A 21,190-nucleotide genomic window follows, 5' to 3' on the forward strand; every position below is an offset into this window, starting at 1 on the left:
AGGTGTGTTTGGTGCTCAGGGAGCCCAGCAAACCACACCCATATGTTCTGGGCATGCCCTGCGCTGGAGGAATTTTGGAAGGGCGTAGCGAGGACAGAATTAATCTAATTTTGATCATGCACTTCACAAATCAACGAAGGATACCCTCCAGCTGCCCAGAATAACTGGCATTAGGTGTAGATTACAGAAAGATGGTACTAATATTTGCACCACACAAGTGCCAAGCAATGCCCATCTCCAGCAACGGAGAATGGAATCTTCTCCCCTTGACATTCAATGATAGTGCCATTGTTGAACACCCACCCATCAACATCCTGGGTGTCCCCGTTGACAAGAAACTGAACTGGACCAGCCATAGAAATATGGTGGCTGCAAGACCAGGCCAGAGGCTGGACATTCTGCAGCAAGTAACTCACCTCCCTAAAGCCACTTGTGCCATCTAGCAACAAGTCAAGAGTGTGATGGAATACTCTCTCCTTGCCTGAATCAGTGCAGCTCCAGCAACAGTGAAGAGGTCAACGCCATCCAGGACAACGCAGCCCACTTGATTTTCATCCCTTCCAACACCTTCAACATTCACTCCCTCCACCATCAATGCACAGTGGCAATTGTGTGTACCATGCACAAGCCTCGCCAAGGCTCCTTCGACAAGAGCTCCCAAACGCACAACCTCTACAACCTAGAGGGACAAGGACAAGCAGATGCATGGAAACACCACCACCTGCAAGTTCCTCTCCAAGCCACACACCATCCAGACTTGGAAACATACCACCATTCCTTCACTGTCGCTGGGTCATAATCGTGAAACTCCATTCCGAGCAGAACTGTGGTACACCACATGGACAACACCAGTTCAAGAAGACTGCTCATCGCCGCCCTAAGGGCAATTAAGTTTGGGCAATAAATGCTGACCTAGCGAGTGACGCCCGCATCCCGTGAAATAATTTTTAAAAATTAGGACAGCACGGTGCTGCAAGTGGTTAGCACAGTTGCCTCACGGCGCCGAGGTCCTAGGTTCGATCTCGGCTCTGTCCGTGTCCGTGTGGAGTTTGTACATCCTCCCCGTGTTTGCGTGGGTTTCGCCCCCACAACCCAAGAGATGTGCAGGATAGGTGGACTGGCCAAGGTAAATTGACCCTTAATTGGAAAAAATTAATTGGATACTCTAAAAAAAAATTTTTTAAATTCTGCTTCAGCCGAAATTATGTGATGATATGATGGTGCCTTGCAACTCAAATATGTGATATGTTCCAAAGTACCAGCCGTTTTAATGAACATACCTTTGGAAATGGAATAAAGTATCCTCTTTGTGTGTAATCTATATATGATATATGGGCGGCACGGTGGCACAGTGGTTAGCACTGCTGCCTCACAGCTCCAGGGTCCCGGGTTTAATTCTGGTCTCGGGTGACTGTCTGTGTGGAGTTTGCACTTTCTCCCCGTGTCTGCGTGGGTTTTCTCCAGGTGCTCCGGTTTCCCCCCACAGTCCAAAGATGTGCAGGTTAGGTGGATTGGCCATGCTAAATTGCCCCTTAGTGTCCAAAGGTTAGGTTGGTTGGGCTCCAAGGATAGGGTGGAGGTATGGGCTTAAGCTTAAGTAGGGTGTTCTTTCCAAGGGCCGGTGCAGACCCGATGGGCCAAATGACCTCCTTCTGCACCGTAAATTCTATCAATCTATCAACTCTTTGGTAATGAAATTAAGCAAGTTTCTCAATACACTGATTAGTGCTATTTCAGAAATATAAAATGACTAGCTGGAGTAACTGGCGGCATGGTGGCACAGTGGTTAGCACTGTTGCTTCACAGCTCTAGGGTCCCAGGTTCGATTCCGGCTTGGGTCATTGTCTGTGTGGAGTCTGCACGTTCTCCCTGTGTCTGCGTCGTTTCCTTCCGGGTGCTCCAGTTTCTTCCCCCAGTCCCGAAAGATGTGCTGTTAGGTAACTTGGACATTCTGAATTCTCCCTCTGTGTACCCGAGCAGGCGCCGGAATGTAGCGACTAGGGGCTTTTCACAGTAACTTCTTTGCAGTGTTAATGTAAGCCTACTTGTGACAATAAAGATTATAATTATAAAGGTATAAAAAGTCATATTTTTAATCTCATCAAGATAAGCTGGTTGCTATGAAAACTATTACCCAGTTCATCATATTTGGTACAGGCCTTGCTGAGATTTACAGATGTGCAGTTTTTCTCCACATTGTTCCACTGGCTTCTTCTGCTAACTGTTGCCTAATGGAAGACAAAGGGAACAACAATTAAAAAGTGAGGTGACTGCTCTGTTTTTCTTTACACTCAATGCGTATTTAAATGGAGTATTTTAGAATAGCAGATGTGCTGATTATAACATGCTATTTAACTCACCGTGTGCTTAATTGACAAAGGTGAGGGAGGGTGAATGATTATAAAAAACTACTTTTTAAATTGGTGTCTGCAGATTTAAAGGCAAGATTCTCCGAACCCTGCGCCGGGCCGGAGAATCGCCGCAACCGTGCCACGACGTCGGCGCGCGATTCTCAGAGGTGCGGAGAATCTACGCCATTTGGGGTGGGGGAGGGGGAGGCTGAAGGTGGCCTGGATTAGAAGCCAGGTTGAGCAACCCTAAAAGGACTGAGGAGGTTGCTAGGTATGGAAGTGTACTGGCTGGAAGTACTGCCCCAGGGCTCTGGCAAGGTGTCCAAAATATATGTATAAAAAAGAATAAATCATGAAACATCCCTCCAGCCCTCACCTCCTACCCCTGACACCCACATACACTCCCCATGCTCTATCCATGACAACCCATTCCACCTCATGCTCCTAACCCATCCCCATGGGCCCCTCATCCTCCCCATGTCATGGTATGGCCCCAAAGCGCCTATGCCCCCTCCTCCATGCCAAGCATTGCCTTAAACGCTCTTATTGTCCCTCATGACCACATCCAAAACCCCTACAGTCCATCATGATCATATTCCAAGCTATGCACCCGCCCAACAATAGTCCTTTACAATGGAGGAAGTGATGATTTAAATGGACAACTGTCTCCGTAAACCACGCATGCGTGAAATGTCTCCTGCGCCTTCGCTCCCACTGTGAAAATGAAAAGATCCATGTTTGAGGCCTGGACCTACAAATTATGAGCAGTTCAGCTATATTTGCCATGACAGAGAGGCTCTCCATTGTGGCGAAAATCTCAGCCTCAGTGTACATGAACTGGATGAAAACAGGAACAATATAACAACAGACGCAATTCCACTTTGCATCTTCTACAGCTTAAGATCTTATCTGAATTGAAATGACTTCTTGCAGATTCAATTTTTGAAGTTTATAAAAGATTTTAAAAATCTTATTGATAGAAAACTTTTCCTCCTCTCTCTTCTAATTAAACTTCCTATTAATAGCATGACCAAGATCACAAATTAACTGGCCACGTGAGTTGTCATATATTTAAGTCGCACTTCATCTCAAAAGTCTAAAGGCGGGATTTACTGGCTGTTCATGTCGGCAGGAATTTCCGGTCCCATGCCGGCGCACAGTTTTCCCGGCGGCGAGGGTTGCTGTCAACGGGAAATCCCGTTGACAATGGCAGGGCCGGTATATCCCACTGGCGGGCCACCCTGCCCGCTGGAAAATACACGGCGGGGTGGTCTGTAAATCCCGCCCGAAAATTCTCTTCCTAAAGTCTTCGTATTAATAAATCACTCCAGAAAACCTACTCTGAACCAAGCTTTCAGTGACATTCCATAACTTTCCTTCCTTTTCCTACTCTAATCGTTCAGCATTTGGAGCAACTCATTGTGAAAACTATAATGCGGGTGTTGGCTGCTACGTTGACATGACAACAGACACCATACCGATGGCAAATATATTTGCCTGGGTTTTTATGAAAATCGCATGATGAAATAAATAATAACCTGGATAGAATCATTTATTAATATCAACTTGTTAATCTCACCCTTCCCAAATATTGTAATTCATACTATGCTGACTGTTATTGTTCTATACCCAATTATTAAATAGCCACACCAAATTACTTATGGAGCATTAACCAAGTAATGTACAGTATATATTGAATCATACCTTGCAATAGGCAATCTGCAGTGCTAATGGAACCGCTTCTCTGTCACCATCAATGCCAAGTCTTTTACTTCCTGGCCCTATGTTGTTTCAGAATAAAAAAAGAAAAACATTTAACAAGCTTATTAAACAAGTGTCTGTGACCATAAATCCTACATAAGGCAAACCTGTTAATCCACTCTTCAGTCTTTAGTTACAATATCATTAATTTAGTAACTTTTCTGTTCTGTGAACCTCCAGATATTATGAATTTTGACCACAATAGGACCCGTTTTGTGACATTCCAGGAGTTACAACAATAGGTTATCGTTTTGTTCTAAATGAGCACAGGCATAAGATAATAATGTTGTGTTGGTACATGATTTATTCATGCCTCATCGGGTTTCTGTAACATCTACAGTTACACCCAGCTGATCTGCTGCTTCCACACAATCTCCTCTTTTTGGATAGAAGACAAGCAAACTTCAGCAGATTTGCTCAGAATTCACCTGTATCAAAATTCTGCTCAGATTACAGTCTGAACATTGCATTAAGTTAATCAGACAATTCCCACAGTTGGAGGCCATTTGACCCATCGGGTCTGCACCAACCTTCCAAAAGAGCGTCCTACCTAGGCCCATGCCCCTGCAATCCCATAACCTAACCTACACATCTTTGGACACCAAAGAACAATTTAGCATGGCCAATTCACCCAACCTACACATCTTTGGACTGTGGGAGGAAACCAGAGCACCCGGAGGAAAGCCACACAGATAGTTACCCAAGGTTGGAATCGAACCCGGATGCCTGGCGCTGTGAGGCAGCAGTGCTAACAACTGGGCTACCATATCTATAACAATATAGCATGAAAGAGATTGAATGTATTCTACATTTGCTTTTTATAAATATAAATTTAGAGTACCCAATTTCTTTCCCCCAATTAAGGGGCAATTTAGGGTGGCCAATCCACGTACACATCATTTTGGGTTGTGGGGGTGAGACCCACGCAGACACTGAGACACTGTGCAAACTCCAGACGGACAGTAACCTGGGTCCTCAGCACCGTGAGGCAGCAGTGCTAACCACTGAGCCATTGCGCTGCCCATGTATTCTACATTTCCAAACACATATCCATTCAAGATTTTTAAAAAATCACAATATTAACGGGTGGATAGCTGGCTAACTATTTGCATTGGTATTGAGCCAAAAAGATACCATTGCCATTTAAAAAATATAGCCAATGAACATAGAAAAATACATCACAGAACTGGCCCTTCGGCCAACAATGTTGTGCCGAACCTTTGTCCTAGATTAAGAACAAATTAATCTACACCCCATCATTCTACCGTAATCCATGTACCTATCCAATAGCCGCTTGAAGGTCTCTAATGTTTCCGACTCAACTACTCCAACAGGCAGTGCATTCCATGCCCCCACTACTCTCTGGGTAAAGAACCTACCTCTGACATCCCCCCTATATCTTCCACCATTCACCTTAAAATGAGTCTCCTGCTGCAGAGTGTGTGTATTATGCCATGGTCACCAGAGGCTGAGGCGAGACATTCCCTATCTCTTCAAACTCTTAGGTTGGCTAAAAGTTGTTCAGTGCAACAGCGCCTCCCTGGTTAATGAGTCAAAAAATATGAATTGGATACCACCATCTTTCAGGGTAACACCACACCAAACCTACTAGAATAATCTGAGAGGTAGTTTGTTTGGATTCACATGAAAGAAAGCGCACCTGAAGCTTTAATTGCTCTTGTAGCAGCAGATTGTCCCAGTTCAAGCGAATAGACAAAGACCTCGGATCTCTTCTCGCCTCCCGCCAAGGTTAACTGTTAAAGGAATGTGCAAATTCATCTTATTCATTTCCAAGCCTTGTGTTTATAATAGTTTTCTTGTGCTTTCCGACTTGCCCCGCAAAATGATCAAGGGACAAGAATGTGGCAGTGCAGTGAGTCATCACTTCAATCTTCACATATTATATACCTTAATTAGAGGCTCACTGTGAACTAGACTATTCAGCTTGGCATGCTTATAAAGGCTGCTGAAACAATTGTCACTGTCATGCACTAAAATAAAATGTCCAATCATTTATGGGGAAGTTACATCTGACCGTGAGTTCATTTATGTGGGGAACAAGAAGAGTAAAGGAAGTAAAGAAGGGAGCTTTCATATCCGTTTAGCAACTGCAGCACTGAACTTCAGAAATGACTCCGTTTGCTGTCGGAAAGTCAGCAAGTTGAGGAATAAATATTGACTTGGAGAACAGGAGAACTTCTTGCTCTGCTCTGAATAGTGGCATGGGATCTTTTGTGTCCCACTTACCTTTACAGGTGGACCATGGTTTGAGGTCTGATCCAAAAGGCAGCACCATCGACAATTAAAAAATATATATTTGCATGGGATCTGGACATCCCCGGCTCGGCCAGCATTTATTGCCTGTCCCTAATTTCCCTCGAGAAGGTGGCAATGAGTCACCAATACTCCCTCCACACTGCACTGAGGCATCAGCATGTGCTCCAGTATCTGGATTACGAACCTTCTGACTCAGTAGAGGAAGCTCCCACTGAACAGAGGCTGGCACAACTATCTTATGAATGCTGTGCTCCAAACATACTCACAGGAATAGGGTTCAAAGGACTGACTCTTCAATCATTTATTTTTTTGTGTTGTTGGCATTTGGTTCATTTCTTGCCAGTCCCTAGTTTTAAAAAAATGAGTTACAAAGCCAATGCACAGAGTTGACAGGGCAAGTTCTTAATCCATTTCCTTGATTGCTTCAAAAACAAACTGAAGGTCAAACTGAATCCACTAACTGGGTGAGTCCACATCACCAGCAGAGAGGATAAGTGGACAGTGAGGTAGAAATTCTGGGCCTTATAGATGATGCATGGCTTGATGACAAACTGCCATATGAAGATGTGGAAATACCACATCTAGTCCTGTTGCTAGTCCTGTACTATAACCACAACACAGCCAAAACATACTTCAATGTAATGCTCTTTTTATCCACAAACGAATCCCTTGATTATTCACATGGAGCACCATTCTAGAGACTCAACACACTATTGAACAGAATCAAATTCAACACATGCCTTAAAATTTGCTTAACGTAATAGTTCCAGGAACTCCCAATCGCATACTTTTGGGAAAAATCAATTTGTACCACAAAGAAACATACAAATTCTCCGCAAGACATAAATTGAATACAATTATGGAAGTCACCGAGGAAATATATGGAATGGCAATGTGTGGTAGTCACCACTAGCAGTATTATATGTATTACAGTAAGACACATATAATAGAGGTACATGGGTAAATCCCTGCCTGCTGGATCCGCCCAGTAGGCGGCGTATAAATGTGTGTGCCCACCAGTGCTGCAGCCATTCTGGTGGCAGCTACAGGAGACACAACATCTTTGCTCAATAAAGCCTCGATTATTCCACTACTCTCGTCTTTGTGGAAATTGATAGTGCATCACAATGCAAATAAGTTAATTAAAATAGCTGCTTATTTTGTTTCCATTAACATGCCTCCAGATAGAAAGGTCAATGATCAACTTTTGCCCTTGATTTAACCTCACAGTCCTAATAACTTGATGACAAGAAAACTGGGCAAAGGCTAACAAGACAGTATACAGCTGTACCTCTGCTTGGTAAAGCTGGACTAGCACTGGGTAGGCCGCGTTTCGACAGTAATAAAGGATCAGGTCACCCAGGATGGAAAGCTTCTCATGTTCCCTATCAGCAAGGTCATTCTCAGATTTGGAAAGTTCCTGCAAATGAACAAAGTAATAAATGAATCGGTCATTAGAAATAGCATCTTAAGAGGCACCAGTGTGATTCATAAGATATACTGATTTATTAGCATGTTCTTTCAGTAAAATAATTAACTAGACCTCCGTGACATTTTCCATCAACATTTTTTAAATGATGTAATTTTTAAAAAATTAATTTGCGGGATGTGGGCATTTTTGGCAAGGCCAGCATTTATTGTCTATCCCTAATTTCTCTTGTGATGGTGGTGGTGAGCTGCCTTCTTGAACCGCTGTAGTCCCTGTGGTGTAGGTTCACCCACAGTGCTGTTCGGGAGGGAGTTCCTGTATTTTGACCCAGTGACAGTGAAGGAGCAGCGATATATTTCCAGGTCGGGATGGTGAATGGCTTTGAGGGGAACTTCCAGGTGGTGGCGAACCCATGTGTTTGCTGCCCTTGTCCTTCTAAATGGTTGTCGTCTTGGGTTTGGAAAGTCCTGCCTATCAGGAGCCTTGAAGAGTTGCTACGGTGCATCCTGAAAAAGGTACACAAGGCTGACACTGTGCGTCAGTGGTGGGGGGAGTGAATGTTACTGGATTGCGTGTCAATCAAGCTTGGATGATGTTGAGCTTCGTAAGTATTCTTAGAACTGCACTCATACAGGCAAGTGGGGAGTATTCCATTACAATCCTGCTTTGTGACTAGTAGATGGTGGACAGGCTTTGGGGGTGAGGAGGTGAGTTACTGCCTGTCATTGTGTTTTTGGTTGTGAGAGAAAGGGGTTGAAGTGGGGTCCTCAGGTCATTGAGGTTGAGAGACAACAAGAGATCGAGCCTGGAAGGCAGCATGATTTTATTAAGATTTACAAACAATAATCTTTATATTGTTCTCATTAATAGGCTTAATATTTTTTCATAGCAGGAATGCGTAATTTCAAACGTGTTCTTCATTGTACAGAATCTTGGTAACAGGAATAAAAAACAAAGACAGCAAATTGCAACTTACAATAATGATCCTTTAACAGTTTCCATCAACTAACAAGCTATTTAATTTGAAGAATTCATTAAGTCATGTGCAAAGACACATACTTTTTTTTCTAAGGTTGTTCGACAACGACCAAAAAAAGACAAATTTAGCCACCACCCCTTGATATCTTTGTGAACTGTAATGGATGAATACAATGACAGCTTTAGAGTTGGAGGACAGTGCCCAAGCAACAAGGTAATATGTCCCAATCAACCTGAATTCAGGGCCTGGAAAAGAGGATCAGGCAAAATAATGACTTTAGGAAGAGCATTGGATTATTCTGAAATAGTTGCACGGGACATATTTGAACATGAGGTCGTTGTCAGAAGACATAGGGATTAGCTGCCTGTCCATTAGACACACATTAACTTGGATTTGCATTATTTTTTCAAATAAATGCAAGTGCTCAATTATGTTTTTTCCAATTAAGGGGCAATTTGGCGTGGCCTGCATATCTTTGGGTTGTGGGGGTGAGACCCACGCAGACACGGGGAGAATGCACAAACTCCACACAGTCAGTGACCCGGGGCCAGGATTGAACCCATGTCCTTCGCGCCGTGAGGCAGCAGTGCTAACCACTGCACCAGTGTGCCGCCCTGCATCATGTTATTTTAAATTTATTCATGGGATGTGGGCATCACATGGCACACTGAGTATCTTACTAGGCCATTTCAGAGGGCATTTAAAAGTCAACCATAGTGCTCTTGACCTGGAGTCACATGTAGGCCAGACTGGATAAGGATGGCAGATTTCCTTCCCTAAAGGGCATTAGAGAACCAGATGGGTTTTTATGACAATCGACAATGACATAGTCATCATTAGGCTTTTTTTAATTCCAGATTTTTATGGAATTCACCAATTTTGCCATCTGCCATGGTGGGATTCGAACCCAGGTCCCCAAAACATTGCCCTGGGTCTCTGGAATTCAAGCCCAGGGACAATACCACTATGCTACCACCTTCCCTTTATGTTCATGCCATATCACTGCAGATACACTCTTTCCTCAATCTCCCATTAACTGCTGCACTCACCATGTATGAACAGGGATAGTTTCAAAACTGTGAGCAAAAATACAAGTAGCAACCCTTTTGAAAACATAAAAGAAGGAGGCACTCTTTTGATTGCAAGACAATTCGCTGCAGATGAAACCAAGTGCAGAGAAAAGAATAGTAAGAAACCCCCCAAAAAAAATCCCAAGAATGGTCAAGGCAGTAATTCTGATATTATCTGTACAAACCCAGGCTATATTTACTTACCTGGCAAAGCAGAGTTGTTGGCAAGGTCAATAAGTCTAAAATATTTCGTTCATACCAGGAATCCAACATGCCAATATATTGAGCAATTTTATTTGTACTATCTTGGTCTGTTGACTCAACTGAACTGAAGTCCTAAAGTAATAACAAACTAGTAAGCATTGACAGTTCAGAAATACATTTAATTTCTAACTAATTATTCTTTACAAACAATATTCTGAACTGCTTGAACTAGTAGACTTCCAGATCAAATCAAAACAAACAAGATGAATGGATTTCACAACTTGCTGTCAATCGCATTCACATTCAGCAAGAAAAAACACTATGTTGCCATAGAATCCCTACAGTGCAGAAGGAGGCCATTCGGCCCATTGAGCTGCACCAACCCTCTGAAAGAGTACTTCACCTAAGGCCATTTCCACGCCCTATTCCTATAATACTTTAATCTAACCTACACATCCCTGAACACTAAGGGACAATTTATCATGGCCAATCCACTCAACCTGCACGTCTTTGGACTGTGGGAGGAAACTGGAGCACCCGGAGGAAACCCACGCAGACACGGGGAGAACGTGCAAACTCCACACAGTCACCCGAGGCTGGAATTCAAACTGGGTCCCTACCGCTGTGCGGCAGCAGTGCTAACCAATGTGCCACCCCAGTTTAAAATATATTTTCAGGGAGTAGTGTCGGTGTGGATTGTGTTTGCTGACACCAACAGCAAAAATTATGGGCAGGATCACCCCTGGAAAATGGGTGATTAGGAGTTTCTTTAACCAGCAGCCGATCTGATGTGCCAGTTTTAAGCCAGCTTGTTAAGTGGCAAACCCCACCCAAGTTGATCTTGGCAGTCCAAAAATCAAGTGCCTGACAAACTCCCACATCCCGAGATACTCCTCCAGTTCTCCCTTTATATTCGCCCCCTTTTTACTGCTTCTGCATCCTGCCTGGGTAGTGCATTCCCCAACTACCACGTAAAATAATTATTCCTAATCTATCAGAGGTCCTCTCTCACCTCATGCCCCCCGGATGCCGAGTTTGTGAAAAACTCAAATATGTTATCAGAATTCAACTTATCTATTTCCTTAGAATTCTTTAATGTTTCCTGCAAGTCCGCCCTCTCCAGGATAAACACTCCTAGACACTTCCACCTCTCAATTACACAATGCTTATTCTATACACATACATTTTTACAGTATTCAATTTGCTATAACCTGGTATATTTCACTGGTAAGTATCTGTAACCCCTTTCTTATGAGGTAATGCTGGCTTACTAAGATTTTCCAAAGTTATTCAATGGTCTGTCATGATCCTTGACAGTTACAATTCCTTCCTCTGGTCACTGGGTGGCTCTGTTGAACCATTTTTAAATGTCACCCTCAGCTAATTTGCATCCTCAATATTTATTTTTCATCCACGGCTATGTAGCCAAATTCATATTGTATTTTTCATGTTATAACATTCCAACATTTGTTTTTTATGTTCCCCTTCCAGCGTGTTTCTTTTATCTGCTGAGACTCTAGCTATGTTCCCTTCCAACACCCATGATTATTTGGAAGGCAGGGGAATCTTTCGAGGATGTTTGGTCCAGTAGGCTAGTGGAAGAGAGTTTAGTGACAGAGGTAGATGACTAGGTGATCTCGATCTTACAGATAAAGACATTAATGAGCTTCTAGCTCTGGTTGCTGTAGTTGAGGGAAGAGGGATATAAGAAGATGGTTGCTGAGGATTTTGAGCATTAGACCTAAAGACGGATCTCCCCTCACTTGCTGCTGCTGGTGGTTTGAAGAGACCTTTTGAAACACATCAGGAGATTTTCTGGGGCACTTTGTTAAGATTTCATCAACACTCAAGCGATATTTATTCCACAGATTTTCAAAGAACTTGTAAAAAGACTGAGTGCTTCTCTATCTTATTGAACACTTTATAGCAGTCACCAGGAAAACGGGACTGCTTGATCATGATCACCTTGCTGGAGATCCCGTTTGGTCTGTAGGTAATAGGAGAGGATGGGTAGTAGGACAGAGAGCACCAGTGACTGTAGAAGAGAGTGACAGGAGGGCGAGTGACAGACAGGAGGGCGAGTGACAGACAGGAGGGCGAGTGACAGACAGGAGGGCGAGTGACAGACAGGAGGGCGAGTGACAGACAGGAGGGCGAGTGACAGACAGGAGGGCGAGTGACAGACAGGAGGGCGAGTGACAGACAGGAGGGCGAGTGACAGACAGGAGGGCGAGTGACAGACAGGAGGGCGAGTGACAGACAGGAGGGCGAGTGACAGACAGGAGGGCGAGTGACAGACAGGAGGGCGAGTGACAGACAGGAGGGCGAGTGACAGACAGGAGGGCGAGTGACAGACAGGAGGGCGAGTGACAGACAGGAGGGCGAGTGACAGACAGGAGGGCGAGTGACAGACAGGAGGGCGAGTGACAGACAGGAGGGCGAGTGACAGACAGGAGGGCGAGTGACAGACAGGAGGGCGAGTGACAGGAGGGCGAGTGACAGGAGGGCGAGTGGCAGGAGGGCGAGTGGCAGGAGGGCGAGTGGCAGGAGGGCGAGTGGCAGGAGGGCGAGTGGCAGGAGGGCGAGTGGCAGGATACCTGGTAAGAGTAAAGGACAGCCTCTTCCTCCAGAACTCCTCCACATGACCAGCAATGTCTGGGGACCTGTGCATCATCTAACTCAGTCCCTGAGCAATCGTGAAAGCTGCTGTTGGTGTCAGCAAACACAATCCACACCGACACTACTCCCTGAAAATGATGGGCAGGATTTACCAGCTGTTCACGCCAGTGGGAAAGTCCAGCCCCACGCCAGCACACGGGTTTGCCGGCGGCGAGGGACGCTGTCAACGGGAAATCCCAATGACAACGGCGGGGCCAGTCGATACCATTGGTAGGCTGCCTCCCAAGTCAAAAAACACATGGTACGGTGTTCGGTAAATCCTGCCCCGTGCCTAATCAACACTGGAGTGCCAAAGCTGCAGATGGCTGTTTTAGTACCTGCAGGCAGTTCATATTATGGTAATGAACCAGTCGGACCACAATTAGATGCTAAACGCAGACTTTTAAATAGCTGTGCTTTATTAGCACAGCAACTATCTTGCATTTGATTTCACCAAATTGCCAACTTAATCTTTGCATATTTCAAAAATGCTACAGACTGAAAACACTGACATTTATATGGAGTCTATCGTGACTACTGAATGCGAGAGAGAAGGAGAGAAACTGGGGGCAGGATTGTGGGTTTTGGATCAGGATCCCAATGTCAGGGTCAAATAGAGATCATGAACCCCACTGTGTGGGAAAGAGTCACCCATCAGCGCTTTTCCCAGAATTGGCCAACCTGTGACCAGAGGGCAGGCCCACTGACCAACTAAGGATGGCTCAGGTAATTCAGGTAAGATCAAGAAAGGGCACCTCCATCTTAAGGTGCCTCTGCAACTTTTGAAAGTTTTAAATTAAATAATGGCTTCAGCAGCAGGGCCACCATTGTGGAACAGGATCCCTTCTGCCACATAGCCCGTGGTCAGGCAGGGAGGGAAGGCCTTAAAACCTGCCTGGAGCGCTGGTCCCATTGGTCTGTTATTGGGAGGCCTCATTCAGTCAGCGGGCCAGGTTCCCGATACCTTTGGAGAGGGTTTGCTGTAGGTTGACTGGAAAACTTTGGTCAGTCTCTAACAATAAGCCTTCATAGATCATTAACTCCTTTTAATTGGCTTGACCCTCTGGGAACCTGGTCCAGAGAATGGGATGGTAGAATAGAAACACAGAATTCCTACGGTGCGCAAGGAGACCATTCAGCCTATCTGCACCGACCCTCTGAGAGAGCACCCCCACACCACCCACCCTATCCCCACAACTCCATAGAACCTGCACATCCCTGGACACTAAGGGGCAATTTAGCATGGCCAATACACCTAACCTCCACTTTGGACTTTGAGGAAACAAGAGCACCTGAAGGAAACCCACGAAGATATGGGGAGAAAGTGAAAACTCCACACAGGCAGCCACCCAAGGCCGTAATTGAACCCACGTTCCTGGTGCTGTGAGGCAGCGATGCTAACCATTGTGCTGCCCAAAATGGAAGGCAACTTGACAGATAGCAAGCAAAGCCAATATGCGGCTTGATGCCGAAATTCAGGATTGAACCAGGGACCTTTTGATCTTCAGTCTAACGCTCACCCAACAGAGCTATTTCAGCTGATTAGCCAGCAAGCCAGTACAGGCCTGGCCGCTTCCACTTGCCCGCTTCCACCTGCCCGCTTCCATATTCCCTCCCATGCTCTTGGGTTTCGTATCCTTACTACATTACGAAATACAATGAAAACACACCTGATGGTATAGAAAGGGGAAACTATATTGAATAAAATGTACACAACGTCAGAGTTATCGTGAAAGCTATTGAAGTGCTGGACACCAGGGGTGGGAATCTCCGGTTCCTCAGCAGTCTGCCATTCACTGGCGACGGGATTCCCTCTTCCTGCCTCTTGCGATTTTCCATTTCCCATTGAAGCCATCCCACGGAGCCGGGACACCTGCGGACGGGAGTGCACTGCCAGCGGGAAAGGAGAATTCCGGCCCAACTATGCTAAATCAAACTTTTCATTTCTTATAACTGGATTAAAAAATTACAAATCATTACCAGTTGTGAGCATGGTCTCTGCTGGTTGTCTGTGGAGAAGCTTGTAAACTGTGCAGGGCTGTTTAGTGAGTTCCTTTGCAGAGGAATGTAAAAAAATTGCATCCTGAAGTATTTTGTGAGAAAGGGACATTTACTCTCTTGCAACCTAAAAGTAGAAATGATTATTAGGTTTTATTCACCTAATTTGTAAAGAGTGACCATAATATCTTGCCTTGTTTGTGACTATTAAGCACACATGTTTTTTTACAGATACATCAGTGTTTTATTTCCTCTTGTCTCCTTCTTCGTACTTATTTTGTTTGTTCTTCAATAAGAATGTACTGAATCCCAAGATTTAATTGCCCTGAGAATAAGATTGTCATCGAGGCAGCACAAGGTTCTTTCCAGGTTAAAATATCTATGGTTATGTTATAAACCTTTTACTGTAAGTAAATAAATTCAACTTAGACAAAAATAGGAAGTCCCAAGGAAACAGAGCTGTCGGATAGAAAAGTGGATAATTGATAAAAGTGAAACGACAAACATAAACAATTTAAATCAAGTAACTTCATAATTGTGAATGGAATAGAAAATAGAAGAAAATTATTTTTAAAAATTCATTCATGGCATGTGGGTATCACTAGCTGGGCCAGCGTTTATTGCCCATCCTCAATTGCCCTTAAATATGATCTGAGTGACATGCCCGGCCATTTCAGAGGGCAGTTAAGAGTTTGATTTGATTTATTGTCACATGTACAGTGAAAAGCATTTTTCTGCGGCCGAGGGAACGTATACAATACGTAACAGTCGTTAACCACGTTGCTGTGGGTCTGGAGTAGCATGGAGGCCAGACAGGTAAGGACGGCAGATTTCCTGGCCTAAAGGACATTGGTAAACCAGATGTTTTTTTACGCCAGTCGATAATAGTTTCATGAACAGCTTAGAATGCTGGCAATGCCACACATTTACAACTGGGATGTAACTCTCAGAACAAGTACAGAGACTGTTTGTTGACTGTCAGAGAGGATTTGTAAGGTAGAACATTGTGGACCTTTTTGTAATTACTTGGTAATATTCTATCAGGATGTGCTCAGGGATATCCACTGAAATGTTCGTTATTGACAACCTAATTGCCAATCTTGGGTTATCCGCAGCATCCTTACGAGCAAAGTGTTGGATGATATGGCATAGTCATTATTTCTTTCCTTAAGACGTCAGCTTCTTTTCTTGATGAATAAGTCTGCATGATAATTATTTTGTTGTTTGTTTTCTTTTCCATTCATTTCCATAGCTACGGTTAGGTGCATTATGTGCTTAAGACCAATTTTATAAACTATTTTAATAAATATATCAGTCAGTTCTGCAGACAAACTTAAGGATAAAAGTATTCTAGAATTTCTTATTTCAAACCACACACGTAAGAAACAAGAAGTTGAGAGACAAGGCCAAAAAAAACTTGGTCCTTAAATATGTATACTCATGGAATATAAAATGAGGGAAAATAGATAGTCTGCTCCAAGTTTATTTCTCAACTTTTATAACCTTGGTTGGAAACTGATTATTGATTGAGGGGTCAGGAGAGGGGGCTAAGGAGGTTAAAATGGAGCAGGGGGGTTGTGGCAGAGTATGTGTGTGAGGAGGGCAGGAGCGTTGTGGTTGTTTAGTGAGTTTTTGAAAATAAATTTAGAATACCCAATTATATTTTTTTCCAATTAAGGGGCAGTTTAGCGTGGCTAATCCACCTATCCTGCACATCTTTTGGGCAGACACATGGAGAATGAGAAAACTCCACATGGAATGTAACCCCGGACTGGGATCGAACCCGGGTCCTCAGCGGCGTGAGGCACCAGAGCTAACCACTGCTCCACCGTGCTGCCCCATTGTTTATCGAGTTGTTCTTCTGATATTTTGTGTGTATATGTGAAAATATCATGAATAAAAATATTTTTTAAAAATCTTTTATAACCTTGGAGGAGCAAGCTGGCTGAAAGAGCACATTGTGAATCGATCCCATCAATTTGATGCATTATACTTTCATTTTGAAGATTTGAATATGACAAAATATTTTCCTGTACCATTATAAACCAACATATCCTCCACACTCATTAGCGCTGTGGTGGGTGGAGTTGGGCACTCCTGGTTTAAGTGGTGCGTACCTGTAGATAAAAATTCCAAGGACATACACCGATCTCCATGGACAGGAACAAGCAACAGAATGAAGTATATAAGATGTAGTAAATGTTACGTTTTAGTCCTTGTGGCGGTGATGGATGCTGAAAATCTGAGCAAGCAGCTGCTTATCTTGTACAATTTCCTTTCTCTTAAAATCAACTTAAAATCAGTGGAGCAAGGGATGATGTGCACTCAGCTCTATTGCCTAAAATCCCCATATTCACTTGTGGAGAGGGAAGAATGAACGCGTCCTTGTTACGCAAAAGTAGTTAGCGGAGAGTGGTTTCCAGGCTTGAATACAATCATCGGGTGCAGGAAGATGAATTACTTGATTTCAGCATATTGCTCGTGATGCTGAGGAGGGATATGAAGATTTTTCTTTGTTGCCTAATGATTTAATGAATGGCGAATGGAATGCACAATGAGACCTTCATGATTGGTGCCTCCACTTGGGCCTTTGAAACCTGTGATTAGCAGCCTGGCTATGCTTGACATAGAATTACATCGGGCATGGAGCTCAGAAATACGTCATTTAGCTCAATTAATCCATGCTGGTGTTTACGTCCCACTCCAGCCTCCTCTCAGCCTTATTCATTTAACTCCCTAGCAGATAATTCTCTATTCTCTTGTGTCTGAGGTACTTGTCCAATCTCCCCTTAAATGCCTCCAGACGATTCACTTCAACCACTTTGGGTGGTGGTGAATTCTTACCTCTTTGTGTAAAGAAGCTCCTTCTAAATTCCCGTATTGAATTCTTGGGGACTGTCTTACATCTTCAAAAGAATAGAGACCCAGCCCGTTCATCGTGTCCTAGTGGATATATCACGGCATTTTTGGTAACATTCTTGTAAATCAGTTTTTGCACCTTCTTTTTTACATTATGGTGATAAAATTTGTGCGCAATACAGTGGTGGAGAATCTGTGTACCAAGCGATGATTGACAGGCTTCAGATGGCCAGCTACTAAGTTGATCTAGTATTGGGAAGAATTTGAGATAACAATTCCAAGGAGATACACCAGTTGGGATCTATTGTCACGGATTTCTCAGAAGCTCAGAATTAGAGACCAAAATGGACAGTTACATATTTAACTTTAATTCCGGGTACGATCCCTGCTTCACTCAGCTCTGTTAAAACTAATGACCAGACAGGGTGCTGTGAACATCTCTTACCTGAGATTGCTGTAGGCTCTTGCGACTCTTCCCAGAATCCTGTCAGTACCAAAAACAACAATTCGCAGTGTCATGGTTTTACACTCATCCTCAAAGCTGAGGTATGGTCTCCGTTTGAAGTAGGTGTTATGTAGTAAATGCCGTTCAAAGTGATGATTGAAGGTTGCATGCTGCGGCAGTGAGTTTGAGCGCCTGGACTTCATTGGGAGCTTCCGTTTGACTTCAGTACAGCCCAAGCTTTCTGCTCGACGAAGAGGTAGGGTACTTGACGACAAGTTGCAACTGCTCCTGCTCAGGTTTGAGAAGGATTTGTTCAAACGGTATTTTGGATCAGCTTTGTGCGTAAGGCTATTCCTAGCTCTGAAAAAGTCAGATATTTTCTTTGTCAATTTCTTTCCGACTGTATTGTGCTTTTCCTCTCTCTGGTCCGACGAGCCTGCTGTCTCAGACGAACTTTCATCTCCATCTTCGATATATCCACTGTCCATATAGTCCGAGAGATTCGAAACAAAGGATTTCATGAAGTCTTTGGATGTCACAGATATTGTGGATATCACAGAATCTCTCTCATTTGCAATTGCATCCTCCCTCTCCTCCTCCTCTTCCTCAAACTCCTCTTCATCATTATCATTGTCATTCAAGGAAAGCAATGCAATGTCAGGAATCTCACACTCTTTCAGGAGGACCTCCTGTAAAACATCTAAATTAAAATGACAATATCAGGTTATAACAAGGCAAACTAATTTACTTGTAATTTTATCCGAATCAAGCCCTGCAGGCCCCTTACCAAAATTATCTTTGTCCCAACGGTAGCTGTAGCACTTGGCAATTGGCAATGGAATTGTTTGTAGCTTAACCGTCACATTCTGGGCTATTGAAGATAACAAGGAGTTATTAATTAGTTGATTGAATATGACAAAAAGTGACAACTAAATGCTAAGTAGTATTCCAAAAAAGACTGTTTCAAAGCAGTTTTAAAAAAAAAAAGGCTTTGCCACTTCAACACTAATAGTAAAATTGAATTGTCAGGCTGAACTGTGCAAAATCCCAACTAATGGTGGGATCTCACATACACTAGCTGACGTGTTGGAGGCATGTGGGTGCATTGCCTATTCACTATTATCATGATCCCAGACCAGACCCGAACAGTGACTAAGATACTGGACAGAAACCCATATATTTTATTTTAATTTTGCAAGACTGTGAGGAAAGGATACCTCGCTCTGGGAGTGATTGCACAAAGAAATAGGGATATGGTATTTTAAAACAAACTTTATTACTAACACAGTAGTAACATCTTTAACATCACACGTGAAGATAACTTACAATTACCCCTTAAACAATACTACTCAATACTGTGAATACAATACCCTTAATTGCTATCTTCCCACTTAGACGACAAGGGGAAAAACCACCTCAGCGCTCAATCCACTGTAACCTACCAATGGCACACAGCAGGAAGAGGAGGTGGAGATCAGGTTGAGAAGGGAGGAGAATACGGTGGGGCGAGGGGAGGATCAGACTGCGTTCAAGGCACAGCAGCAGGTACAATATTTATTCAAAATAACCAAGTCAGAAAGGAAGGCCAAATAGACTGTGCTAACCAGACCGTTGCCAACCTTCTGTCTGCAGTTCACTTCAGGGAGACAGGATGAGTCTCATGCACCCAGTGCTTTTTGATGTTGTGACAGAAGAGGAGAGGAATTAGCAGTGGATGGCCAAATGCATGTTCCTTCCATAGGCACACACACTTCTTACTTGGAAGGTCATGCATGACTCAGTCACACACGCTTCAGTCCTGGCAAGGCTTGACTAAGAATGTTATGCGTTCACCTGCACAATATGGAATGTCTCAGCTGCAGATGGTGCTGAGACAAGTGCTCCTGAGGGGTGGTAAGGAGCTGAGCAACATATAATGGCTTCCCAGTGTGGTTCTAAGACCCCGATCTTACAAAGATTGACAAAAATATAAGCAGATATATCAATAAACTCAGATTTGCCACTATCTCCAAGGCTCAATAATGAATGGTGTGTCCGAAACCCCTACGTCAGCACCACTGGTCTTTAATAAAGTGCCATGGCCTTAAAAGCCCCTGTCTGGTTTAAAAAGTTCCAACGTGACCATTCGACATACAAGAATAAAGGGATTAAAGCAATATATTTACAAATAGACATACAACGTGCATTAGAAGACTTGGCTTTTCTTCCAATACACCTTGATAGAACTCTGACATCCATAGCCTGCTGAGTGCTGTGCCCAGTTGCCTGAGAGGGCCCTGGCAATTTTCCTCTGGTGATCCAAGTCCAGAGGCCTCGTCCTGTTGAGTGTCCCCTGCACAGGGGCACCCTCTTTGGCCTCTCCTGCAGGAGGCACTGCAGCCACTGACCAGAGCTGAGGAGGAGTAGCAGTGCTTCTTCACAGAGCCTTGAGGTGACATCCCCAGGGCTGTTTCCTGGTGTGTCTCCCCCCCCCACCCCCACCTCCCCCCACCCCTGTCGGTGCACAAAGACACTTGCCTGACTTCAGGAGGAGAAGAGACACCTGGAGGGAAGTTGCACAGAGTTTCCAGCTGGCCTGGAGGACAACCAACATCACTAAACCATGGGGCCACACGTTCTCTGTGCTCTGCCACCTTTGAATGGCGTGACAGCAGGTGATGGAGATCCATAGGTTGAGCAGAGGGTGGCAGCAGTCCCAATTCAAAATCCTCCTCTCAGACAGGCAGACTAATACTGTTGACTTTCAGAATGTGCATGCCTGTCTGGGTGCCTTTTAAATATGGCAACCGGACCTTTGACCCGGCAGCAGATGTGGTAACTTCCTGCAAGCCCCCCCCAACCCCACCCCCCACAATTGGCTGAGCCCCTCGACTTTCCATAACTAATTGGCTGGCCGTCAGGTGATAGTGTATGCCTGCCTTCCTGCCTCCAACAGGTGTCCCTCTCACTTCAGTCCCCTAGTAGCTGCTGTAAGATTCCACCAAGAATCTCATACATGTTGTTGTTGCTCACTGCGACATAAATTCAACTCTGTCGCAACTTCTTGTTGCGGACACAATAACCAATTTAGCAGAGACCGGAACCTGATCTGCAGCTGTGTGCCCTTTCTTTTAAAGAGGCCTTGGCAACTCCACAACATAGGCAAATATTTCATTTTAA

General features: G+C 44.1%; 1 protein-coding gene across 1 annotated transcript in view; it reads right to left on the reverse strand.

The window, feature by feature from the left end:
- Positions 1-21,190, reverse strand: part of pik3r5 (phosphoinositide-3-kinase, regulatory subunit 5) — a 139,100-nt gene that overhangs the window by 19,528 nt on the left and 98,382 nt on the right. The window contains exons 9-16 of the mRNA XM_072483263.1: positions 18,819-18,902; positions 18,032-18,731; positions 14,710-14,854; positions 10,072-10,203; positions 7,681-7,809; positions 5,773-5,866; positions 4,056-4,132; positions 2,135-2,228 (exon numbers count right to left, since the gene is read on the reverse strand). Of these exons, the coding sequence (XP_072339364.1) occupies positions 2,135-2,228; positions 4,056-4,132; positions 5,773-5,866; positions 7,681-7,809; positions 10,072-10,203; positions 14,710-14,854; positions 18,032-18,731; positions 18,819-18,902 (1,455 nt within the window). The remainder of the gene's footprint in view (positions 1-2,134; positions 2,229-4,055; positions 4,133-5,772; positions 5,867-7,680; positions 7,810-10,071; positions 10,204-14,709; positions 14,855-18,031; positions 18,732-18,818; positions 18,903-21,190) is intronic.

The sequence above is a fragment of the Scyliorhinus torazame genome, chromosome 18 (assembly GCF_047496885.1).
Source record: "Scyliorhinus torazame isolate Kashiwa2021f chromosome 18, sScyTor2.1, whole genome shotgun sequence".
Classification (NCBI taxonomy): domain Eukaryota; kingdom Metazoa; phylum Chordata; class Chondrichthyes; order Carcharhiniformes; family Scyliorhinidae; genus Scyliorhinus; species Scyliorhinus torazame.